The following is an 11,912-nucleotide window of genomic DNA, read 5'->3' as shown; positions in this document are numbered from 1 at the left end:
TAACGTGTACAATAAAGTTGTCGACTTAAATCAAATTATTTGTAGGTAAGTATTAAGAATAAGTGTTTTAAGTTTCTTAAGTATTGTAAGTGTATTAAGTCTAAGTATTGTTGCTTCACAGTTCATGCGTGCCATTTTATCTTTATTAGTTACCTTTTCATTCAATGATTTGAATAACAATAGAGGAGTTGAATTGAATTTTGAATCTTCTTATTTTATTGATCTTATCTTATTGAAAGATTCCCTTCTTTGCTCATACGTCTTTATAACTAAAAATCAAATGCGATATTTTTAAATTTCCTTTAAAAAAATATCTAATTATCACAATCTTCTGGCTATGTTCATACTTCTAACTTGAATTCTCGATAATCTTGCTATTTTTCAAGTGGTTTCCTTTCTGTTATTGTGCTTTACTTGAATGTTAAATAAAGTTTTGTTAATAAAAAAAAAAAAAGACGACGATTTCAACCGCTGTGCTGCTGAACAGTAAGCTTCTTTTCCCTCCATTTTTATGTTGGCGTTACTAATTGAATACACCTGACGAAGGCAGCCGAGTTTTTAAAGTTCTGTAGGTATTTTAAAAGATATTGGCCTTCACTATACATTTCACTTCATTTTAGTGCGTAGGCGTATGCTAATAAATTAGCCCTAACTCAACACAGTCAAATGTGTAGCAATTGGCTGCCAAGCTAGCTTTAACACAGTCAAATGTATAGTGCCATGGCTGCCTAGCTAGCTTTTATTTCTTTGTGCTTCGCCTTGAAATAGAAACTGTTTATGAAACGTATTTTTTTTTTTGTTTTGTTTTGTTGATAATTTGTATTATTCAAGGGAAAGACCAAAAACGATGAGCGGAGATATCGTGTATGACAAATTTCACTTCCGACACGACTCCAAGTGGAGCGGCCGCCTGGGTCCGGCGGAGGGAGGCGGACTGCTGCTCTGCGTGGCCTGCGTCATCGAGATGATTGAGAGCGACGACATTGCGGTGAGAAATATGATGAATGTGTTCTGTCGAAAGTCTCGTCTGAACCCAACGTCTCTAATCCACTTTCTGTGATTTATTGGCGTTTGTTATCCTTTCGCGTTGTGATTATGAGCGACCAGCGAACGTTTATGGAGAGTGCGCGTCTCCCGCTGATTTCCCTCGGTGCTCATGCTAACTATATTTGTCTGCGCTGCCATCCTCATGCAGGTTGTGAGAAAGTCTTTCGCCTTATCTGGTATCAGCGGGGTGCTGAAGTGTTCCCCGGGAGCCATGAGGGAGCTGCTCCGCCAGGACCATCGAGTTGGCTTGCGTTTAACGGCCTCTCTGCTGGGTGAGAAGTGCCGATGATCACCGAATGAGACGAGCTGGAGTGATAAGAACCCTGTGGTTTCATATCTCTGCTCCCAATCTGATCCGTAGTGTTAGTTCTGAAGGCTGATAAATCGTCCTTCAGAAATGCACTCTGAAGGTCGCTTAGCAATACTTTAGAATATAAAAACCAAGTGTACCTCAAGCAGTGTGTTATTATAACCACACCAATCGGATTATTGTCGCCTTCATTTTGTTGGAACGCATTTTGCTGTCACTATTCAGCTGGTCGAGTGGCCCGCTTCCGTCTCTGCTTTTCTGCCAGGTCAGATGATCTCATCCAATTATACAGTTTGAGGAACGCTATGAAGAAAGACACACTATTTTGGCGGAATACCTTAAAACGACTTGGAAAGTCTCATTGATTTAATCTGTCCGTCACGGCTTTTGAGTCTGTGATCGCTGCCATGATTAAAGTACACACTCGCCATCTGTGGTGGAATTTCATCAGTATGTGCATTTTTTCTGAGGAAGCAGGCTGATATTTTCGCCCGGGGCCGTTACATTATGTTTTGCCGTCAGTGATGTCCTTTTTCACACGACGGACAGATTTAATCAGATTTGAAATCGTAATGTCGTTACATTTAATTATCCCATTAATTATTGAACCGGCCGACCTACTAAAAGCCTTAAGCCCAAGGGTATTCAAGCTGACAGTTTAGCTCCTGACAGCCGAGAGATCCGTTCACGTCGCTTCCCCCCCCTATGAAAATGTGGATTCTTGGGGAGCGCCCGCTTTTGCTGATCTGCCTGAATCGTGTATCATCTGAAAACACCATTGCCATTTCGTACGCTGCTCTCTGCTAAGGGAGAGAAATGCAACACGTCCAATTAGAGGGGTCGGCAACTGAAATAACGGATGAAAATGAATCAGCCAGTGCCGTCATTGATGTCAGTACTGATAGCATAGAAATGTGACCCTGTGGCACTGTCTCTGTCTGTCAAAGTTATTAGGAAGCTTTATTTTTGGCCTTATTGCTGATTTCCATTGATCTGGGCCGGCTACTTAACACTGACTGCGATGAATCACTCAGTTCTTTTCCCGGAGGTGATGTAAGCATAGAAGGCCAAAAAAAGACGCTGATGGTGTTTCTTTGTTGTTCCTTTTTTTTCCTTTTTTTTTTTTTTTTTTTCATAAAAGAAAATTCAAACACGCTACCACTTCTGTGGTGCGGGAGGTCAGTTTTTTCTGGGACTCTTTTATCAGAAAACACTGCGTTCGGAGTAGCTGGAAGCATTAGGCCTATAATCCTAGAGCGCTGATCGATTGAGTGCACTCACTATATATTCCCAGAGGGGCAGATAATTAAAGCACTGGCCAGCTTGACAGTAAAAGAAACATTTAAGTTAACCCACTTAACATGTGCAACGATGCCTTGAACTCAGCACCGCCAAGCACGGCCTGAAATGGAATATTTGCCGCGCTGCAAACACTCCCACGTAGGTGCGCTTGCATTTAGAACGTGTGTCATTTCCTGCGATTTTTCTCCGTTATCCTGTTCACGTTCCAAAAACAGAAGCGAAACCTCACTTGTGGCGTTGTTGTCTTCTCGTCTTCTCCCCCTTAACCTTGTCTGCCCTTCACTCATTGGCGAGGGGGTTTTGTTTTGTCGTACCCTCGTGACGCCACCGGACGCTGCGGTCTGTTTGAAAAGTCGGCTTTTGTGAATTCCGAACCTCTCACCGTGTTTTCTGCCACCCAGAGATGTTTCGCACCGTGGTGGACTCAGACACTCTTCAAAAGGTCGGCCAAGGTGAGGCGAGCTCTCTCTTTGTGGTTTCGGGTGATGTTTGTGCCAGCACACACGCACGTTTTCACACACACACACACACACACACACACACACACACACACACACACACACTCAGACAGACATACATATACGCCCTACTCATGTTACACTCAGCACTTTGATATTCTCTCACTGCTGGAGCCATTCAACGCTGTCTTCTCTTTCCATTTGAATTTGTCTCACCACGGCTGCGTGTTGAGGATGAAAAAAGAAAAGAAAAAAATTGGAAAAAAAGAAAAAAGTTTGCCAAATGCAAATGGAAGGATGATTTCTTGCCTTCTGTGTCGAAATGCCCCGAGCAACACGGCTCTCTAATAGTGAGGAGAGAGCTTAAAGTCCGACGCTGTCTTTGCATTTTTTTTGCATAGAGAATTTGTCATGAAGACGTTCGAATCTTATTCGAGCCTCATAAATAATGCAGCCATAACGTACCCGAGTGCGTGCGTGTGCACGCGCGCCTGTGCAAGAGAGTGGAGACGCAAATTGAAAAGAAGGACTCCTCCGTAACTTTCAAGTGCGAGCTCGGCCATTGCGTTAAAATTGCTTCGACGTATTCTCGGATATTCTCTTCATGGCCGCGCCGTAGAAATTCCTGTTCGCAAATAATAACATGACACTCGCAAGAATCCCTCGTGTCATTTAAATTCATTGAAGAAAAAAAGTATGCGGTGAGTTAATCAAAGCCTTCGCTGTTATTTTGTGTCTCCCCTTGAAAGCGGTGCAAATGTACTTGAGTTGCTCGGATTCACTGAAGTGACTTGCGCCTCTTCCTGTGTCCCGACGCTCCCCAGTGCTGATTCAGCTGCTCGCGGAGCTCCAGGGCGACCTGTCGCATCGCTTCGTCTTGGACGAGATACACAAACAGGTGAGACGAGAGAGGGGAAAAACACACACAACGCAGACGCAGGCTCGGGAACATGACCAACAGCGTGAAATATTCAACGGTACCTGTGTAACCAGCGGCGCATCCTCCCAGGGTTGTTCGGTAAACAGACAAGTGGGCCCGCCGTCTCCCTCCTGCTGCTGTTGCGTCACCTGGGAGGGGCAGGGGGAGCGGGGGCTTGTGCAGCAGCTGAAGCTGCAGGTAGAAAGTCTGATGACAGAGAGAGAGAGCGAGAGGCGGAACAGGTTGCGTTGCTGTGACTAGAATAGAGCCTAATTGGAGGCAGGAAAATGTTGTGCGTGTGTGGATTTTTGATTACGTTGCGACTCTTTTGAGCTTTGAATATGAATTCATTTGTAGGTCTGAGAACTAATATGTGGGAGAAATGAGACAGAAACAGCAACTTTGCATAGAAAAGAAAATCAATAAATACACACATTTCAACACCCTTCCTAAAGCAGCCTACTTCACCTCTGGTTGCGGTGCATAGTGCCAGCAGCGATGAACCGGAGCGGCTGTTTTGCAGAGTTAATTCTGACTCGTTGCGCCCTCTCTGTCCAGCTGCGCGACCAACTCGGCGGCAAGAGCTTCCTGCCCACCTTCAGCTTCCTGGGCAGCCTGATCGAAGCCGTCCCCGACGCAGCCCACAGCCTGGTGACTCAGTACGGTGAGACCTGCCAACCTGCCACGCACGAGGACACCCCGCTCCCCCATTACGTTCCGCTGTTTCGCACAAACCCTCCTCCCAATGCTCCCAGAGTCGGCGATCAGCGCCCTGATTGTTAATACGACAGCTGATGTACGACCGGAGGCATTTTCATTAGACGCGTCTGTCAAAAAAAAAAAAGTCCTCGTCGGCCGGAGTGCAAAGTGGTTCTGACAGCTGAATGGGGTTTTGACGCTCAGAGGTCGCAGAGACCTCGCTTGATATTTGAAGCCGTCGCCACGGAGCTTTTCGACGACTGGGCCGCAATTCAACGAGAGCGCGTCTCGGATGTTCACAGGGACGAGAAAGCGATAACATTTTATGTCTGGAAGGGTGAAGCATTTCATTCGCTTTGACGCCATAATGTTCAGTACACACAGCGCGTCTCGGGCCATTACTCAGCCCCATAACTCAGAAGCAGGGAAGGAGATAGCGATGAAGTTTTTTTTTTTTTTTGTCAGACACAAAATCCTGGCCGCGCTCCTGGAATCTGGAATTGATAACTGCGTTATGTTCGACCAGAATCGTCTCCGCCGGGGGAGCCGAGGAAGCAGTCTGACTCGCTTTGTTTCTCTCTATCAATTTCTTCCGTCATTGACCTTCCGCAAGCTAATGGCTTCCGAAAACAAAAACAACAACAACAATAAAAAAAAAATAATTAAAAAAAAGTTCCAGGAGATCGATAATGTGACAAAGTTCCGAACTCTGGCTGTGTTGGCTATCTATCATGCAAACATGTCAGTAGCGCACGATTGATCTGCATCTGGGCTGTGTTAAAACTGTCCTCCAGCTCTAATGGGCACGACCAACATATTTAATATGACTGAAGAAGAGCAAGAAGCTGCTCGTACTTTGATTAGCGGCCGTTGCCCTTGGAAACAGGAACCGTTCAACAATGTAGGGATTGGGGGGGGGGGGGGGGAAGACACCTCTCGAATGAACTTGAGTCAATAAAGGAGTTCTGTGAAATTTAAATCCAAAGTGACCTGAGTAACAATTTATCTCTTCGGGCCGAGGTGCAAGAAGTATATTAAAAGCAACTATAACAGTAACGCCCCGAGCTGGAGAAAAGGACATGGCTGCAAATTTAATTTTACAGCGTTGCTTGCTCACTGTATCGAGGGATGGCGGCAGTTTAATCACTGCAGCCCATCTTGACCTTCTCAATAATGATCCTATGCATAAAAATGGGTCTTCTCATGTGTGTGTCTCTATATACACACACAGGCACCAAAAAGTCCTTATTCGACTTCAGAGAAAACTAAAAAAAAAAAAAACCCTCTGAAAGTTCATTCCGCGTGTCATTTCCTCCGAACTCGGCATGGTTTCTTTATTTGTTTTGACCTTTTTTTTTAGCGGCGGCGCCGCTGCATTGACTTAACCCCCGGCCGCGTCCCATTCTTAAAATTCTCCTCACACAGACTGTCCCTCGGCAGCCCCTCGCTGAAAATGGAAAAAGCAGCTTCAGAACTTTCGAGCGGACCTTCAGCCAACCTTTGCCCCTGTTAACTTGTCATAAATGGACGTCCTCTCCGTAAATATATACACTCCTCGTCAAAATCTTGAGACCAGAGATTGCAAGAATTTGCATCTTGCACTGCTGGATCGAATAAAGGTTCTAAGTAGAGCTTCAAAAATGCTAAAAGAAGAAACAGGAGCAAGAGACCCAAGATTTTTTGAGCAGGGAATTTATTGAAAACAACAATTTAACTGAAATAGGCTGTTCATCAGCTGATCAAAAGTTGAAGACCATAGCACCAAAAGCCCTAAAAACCCCTCAAAACAGAAATTAAAGGGTAGAAAAAAACACTTGAGTTTCGCCATGCTTGATGCGAGTGTGTCTAGAGGGCTTGTGGGAAGGTTGTGCCAAGTGGTGAAGAGCATCCACTGTAACTGTAACTGATGTCCGTTTTTGTAAACTTCCCTTGCCATCCATCCCCAAATATTCTCAGTTGAATTTCACCGGCTCAGCGCCGGTAAAAAAAAAAATGTTGGGTCCACCGCTTGACTTTTTTGTTTTAATGACCCTCAGGACCTTTTAAAACATATTCAAAATGACTGTCTCACTGTGTCCAGCCTCAACAGCGATGGCATGTTGTGAGAGGCCTTGCTGATGCAGCTCAACAATCCGACCACGTTCAAAGACAGTGAGCTCACTCGCCTTTGCCATCAGGAGATCTTGACAGAGTGATTACTTGACAGATAATGAATGACATGGAATCCAAATTGCACAGATGTGGTCTTAAACTTTTGATCATCAGCTAATGAACAGCCTATTTCAGTTAAATTGTTTTGTGTGTGTATATATGTATAAAATATATACATATACCATATATATGTATGTGTATATATATATATATATATATATATATATATATATATATATATATATATATATATATATATATATACATATATATATATACATACATATATATATATATATATATATATGTATATATATATATATATATATATATATATATATACATACATATATACATATATATATATATACATACATACATACACACACATATATACATATATATATATATATATATATATATATATATATATATATATATGCACACATGTATACATATATACATACATATATATAGGTGTGGGGAAGCAGGACGCCAATTTCTTTTTAACTTTTTTTCCATCCCTCCCACTCGCCGCTGCGTGGCGCCGTGTTAGTCAGTCGTCACACTTTCTGTTTTTCTTCTTTTCTTCTTCTTCTTCTTCTTCTTCTTTTTTTCATTCTGCCCGCCCGGGTCCCACCCCCTCTCCCAGCCCCCCCTGTATTTCCATGAGGTAGCGGTGCCATGTTTTGATGCTGATGCAAGACGCGGGCCGCCACTATTTACTATGTGTGTCCGTCTGCGGCACCGTCACTCATCAAGTCTCTCTGGGGCTGTTTGGACTAATGACAACAGCACGGCAACGACAACACGCTGCCCAGGAGCACATGACACAGTTTGCTCTGCTGCCGACCAGCCATCTGCACACACACACACACACACACACACACACACACACACACAGATGCACCTGCTTTGTGCATTGCTGTTGTCCCACTCCCTCAGGTCCTCACGGAGGAGCAGATACAGACCAAAGACAGGGAAGAGGGAGGCCAGACGAAGCATTTATGAGACACGGTGCAGCAGAGGAGAGGCAGACGAAAGATAACAAGGAAGATGAAGGGAGGAGACGGCGATTGTCTCGGCTGCTGTGCCTCTCGCAGCTCTTTGAGATGATCAAAGCCTCCGAAGACAACGGTTAAGTCATTAAGGACGTAATTACTCTAATACGACAACGCATTAATTCGCCGTTTTGGCTCGTCATGCTCGACTTTCCACCTTTTTTCCCCCTCCTTATTTGCATGCTATTATGAAAGAAAGGCAAACACAGACAATCTTTTTTTTTTTTACAGACAATATTTTTTTCTTGCTGTTTCGGCTCCTCGGGGAAGTTATTAGGTCGAGCAGAAACGAAAAATGCACGTTTGCGTTTTCAGACGATTAAAAAAAAAATATATGGCCGAAAGTAAACTGAAAAACAGAAAAGGTCTCCAAGTGAAAGAAGACCAGAGAGAGAAAGAGGGAGTTTAAGGCCGATCACAGGGAGGAGCAGAGTGCACAGCATGGTGGGGAGAAGGGAGAGCATCAGAGAAGGAGCCAAGCAGGAGCAGCCTCTGGTCGGCTCCTCACAAGGCTGCGGAGCATAAATGCGCCGTCTGACTCCTTGCTTGTTTCTTTGTTTTTTTGTTAGTTTTTTTCTTTCCATAAGGACAGCGCAGCTTTTTATATTCCACCCAAAGCCTTTACCGCCAGCTTGTGTGCCCTCACCGTTCACTCACTCACTCTCTCTCCCTCCCTGCGCCCTCCTTTGATCGTCATGCCCTGGCTCTTATCTCCGCGCCGCCGCCACGTACGTGGGTTTAATCAGACGTGACTGGGAGCCTCGTCCTGGCGCGCACCAGTTTTGATCTGCTTCACAGGGCGGCCGCTGCTCCTGCTCAGCCACCCTCACTTTGTCACTCTGTTTTCTCTCTCTCTCTCTCTCTCTCTCTCTCTCTCTCTCTCTCTACCTCTGCCAGGCCGTATCCAACCCCGGTCGAGTCCTCTCGCGCCGGCTGCAAAAATATCGCGAACTCCCGCGTCCTCAGAGTTGATCTGTTCCACTGATTTCTCTCTTCCCTTCCCCACCTCCTCTCTCCTCCACCACCCCAAGGTGCTCCTATTTCCGTCTGTCTGTCTGACTCACCTTCTTTGATGCTTTTACATATATTTCTGGTCTTTTTTTTTCTTTCCTTCCCTTTCACGTATTCCTCTACGGCGTGCCAGCAATTCCGTATCGCACGTTTCCTGCTGTCGATTAACAATGTGACCCCCCCCACCCCACCCCACCCCCCCAACCCATGTGGATTTTGTGGATTTGGCCAGCAGCTCCATCAGATGGATTGCGCATGTTCAAAAATAAAAAAAAGGGGGAAAAAAGATGTTGGTATGGACCATAATTACAATGTGTTTTTGAGTTCAAAAGTTAATTTCATCAAGGTCATCGCTGCATAAATCAAATCCTTTGACGTCCCTGTTAGCATCAGTGTTCAGTCTTTAATTTACTCCCCGCTATTCCCTCTTCACATCTGTCTTGCACCGTCTCGTCTTTTCTAATTCTGCCTCTTATTGTCTCCTCTCTCCGCTCTCTCAGTGGGGCCTCTCCATCTTCCCAGACTCTCTCTTTTTTTGTCCGCTTGCGTAACAGAGCCTCGACCACCTCGTCTGTAATCATTTGGCGAGCAGCCTTTTGTGTTTCCCCTCTCAAATGAAGCTGTTGACTGTTCCTCCTCCTCCGCTTCCTTGGATTCCTCTCCCTCCAGTGCCCATGCTGGATCACTTGTGCTCCGCCTTGCTTCACCCCGACGACGGGTTAAAAGCCTCCGTCCTGACCGTGTGGCTCCGACTCCACGAGGCGGCTCAGGGCGCGGCGGTGCAGGCCTTGCCCGCTGTCCTTCGGGACAGGGTGTGCGTCCTGCTGCTGCAGACCTTGAGCAACGCCAGCTCCCCTCCGCTCATTCACAGCTGTGTAGGTGAGGGAAAAACCACCGTCTCTCACTGAATTGTTGAAAATGATTTTCCCCCGCCAGATGCTATATATAAGATGACTGGACTTTCCTTTGGAAGTGGTCTTTTAAGATATACTTGTCAATAGTAACTCATTGGACGCTTGAGATTCCAGTTTGGTCAACCCCCTGTTATGAGAAACTGCTCAAGGTACCCGCAGGGAAGGTTGGCAGGACATTAGCTGCGTGTCCATTTTTTTTCCCTGCAAAATAAAAGCGATACTTCCAAAATTTTGATGGCACAATTGCGGTTTGCAGGTGTTTCCATTGAATGGTGTGAAGCGCATAAGCCGTAATTCTCGTGAAATCTCGACCCCACTTTGAGGAGGATGGAGGTACCAAACATTTGCATTTTGGAGCAGTTGTTTCAGTTGTCGCTACTGCTGTTGCCGCTGTTATCGTCAAGTGACGAAGGCAGCGGGGGTGACAGTTCAAAGGCAAAGTCCATATGTATGGGACACGAATAAGGGATGTCTGGGAACGGATCGTCACCGAGGAATTCGCAGATGAATTGTGGATTCAGAATTTCAGGATGTACCCGGGATTCGTTGAATGAGCTATGTGATTACCATTGAAGTGTTTTCATTACACTTTCGTGACATACTTCCATATTGAGAGGGTAAAAACCTTTTAGCAATATTTTAGAGGTTTAGGTGTTTCCATTACCAGCTTTTTATTGCCATATTTTGGTTTTGTGCAATTCCAGTGGTAATGGAAACGCGGCTAGTGCTAGCTAGAGAGGCCGCAACCAAATCGCTAGCGTCGCTTAACACTCCACAACCTTTAGCTACGGACGAACCGCTCAACAAACGATATCTTGATCATCCATCTTGCTGGCCTCCACTAGCAAGCTTATTTACGATGCTCCTAAATTGGCCTGTTTTCAGACAAGCAGCATGGGTCAACAACATGGGTCAGCTAAAATCATTAAGGTGTCAGCAATTTCGGCTCCATGCAACACCAAGGTTTCCTCTGTAAATACATGATTGCTGCTCCAAGGAGAAAAGCCCTAAAGTACATTATTGTTTCTTTTTCCAATAGGTACAAAATGTAATTTCACGCTATCAGCTGTATCCATGCCGCCCAGCTTCCATGGAAACAGCCGCCTCATTATTTTCTGTGACCTGACTAACAGCTCATGCTCATTCAGCCCTAATTCAGGAATAGCAGGAGTAGCAGCCCCTTCACGTAAACTGTGGAAATTCCCTTTTCCCCCCTTCACGAGCGTGTCACGCACGGACGATAACACCATTTTTGCACGGCGGACTCAGACATCCAATTATTCACACCCTTCTCTGACCGTGCAAGCGTAAAATCAGCAGAGATCGGACGGCCGGGCCGCACGCACGCTCACGCTGCAGCCCCTACGACTGCCTTGCCGGTTTCTCTCCTTCACAGCCTCCCCGAGACCTGGCGTCGCACGAGTTGTTGTGATTAGCGGAGGGGAGGGCGGGTACGCACACGAGTGTCTTCGGCCAATTTGCAATTCAACATGAGGTGGCAGAACCGCCAACGTAAGGAGGCCCTGTTTAGAAGCGCGAGGTGTCACGTGTCAAAACGTCAGGCGCCCTGAGTGAACAGGAACGGGGACGGACCCACAGACCTCGCGGACCGACGCCGGTCCAGGGCCAAGTCCAAATTCTGTTAACGAGCGTGAAAAAAAAAGAAGAAAAAAAGTCACCTTCGGAAATGAGCGAGAGCCGCACCGGCCGTCCACCGTCTCATCCCCCTCACTCGGCTCATTTATAATCCATTATCGTCCTTTATGCCGCGGATCCAGAATCGGCTCGGAATAATTTGGACGGTGGATGGCACTCAGACACCACGCGTGAACACGACTGCCGCGCCGCCGCTGCCGATACCGACAAGCGAACTCTCCGCGTGCGGCGCCCTTATTACAATATAGGATAATTAATCCAAAGATAAAGTTGGATGGATTAACCCTTGACTTTCGCTGAAGTCGTGAAAGGATTTTATCCTTTCATTAGTCGCATTCGAGCTGTTGGTGAAGCTCTTGCTCCCCCCCCCCCCCCCCCCAATGA

General features: G+C 45.9%; 1 protein-coding gene across 8 annotated transcripts in view; it reads left to right on the top strand.

The window, feature by feature from the left end:
- Positions 1-448: 448 nt before the first annotated feature.
- The window catches only part of mei1 (meiotic double-stranded break formation protein 1), a 62,931-nt gene continuing 51,467 nt past the window's right edge, over positions 449-11,912 (top strand). For 5 of the 8 annotated variants that reach the window (XM_076023620.1, XM_076023624.1, XM_076023623.1 and 2 more), the window contains exons 1-7: positions 472-572; positions 832-988; positions 1,196-1,319; positions 3,013-3,111; positions 3,942-4,015; positions 4,595-4,700; positions 9,628-9,837. In XM_076023620.1, the coding sequence (XP_075879735.1) occupies positions 848-988; positions 1,196-1,319; positions 3,013-3,111; positions 3,942-4,015; positions 4,595-4,700; positions 9,628-9,837 (754 nt within the window). In that variant the 5' untranslated portion in view covers positions 472-572; positions 832-847. Of the gene's footprint in view, positions 573-831; positions 989-1,195; positions 1,320-3,012; positions 3,112-3,941; positions 4,016-4,594; positions 4,701-9,627; positions 9,838-11,912 lie in introns of all 8 variants that reach the window. The other 3 variants (XM_076023619.1, XM_076023621.1, XM_076023622.1) reach the window with 3 other exon arrangements.

This window comes from Nelusetta ayraudi, unplaced genomic scaffold (genome assembly GCF_046127955.1).
Source record: "Nelusetta ayraudi isolate G7.1 ecotype Tasmania unplaced genomic scaffold, CSIRO-AGI_Nayr_v1 ptg000016l, whole genome shotgun sequence".
NCBI classification, from domain to species: Eukaryota; Metazoa; Chordata; class Actinopteri; order Tetraodontiformes; family Monacanthidae; genus Nelusetta; species Nelusetta ayraudi.
This window is presented reverse-complemented; position numbering and strand designations above follow the sequence as displayed.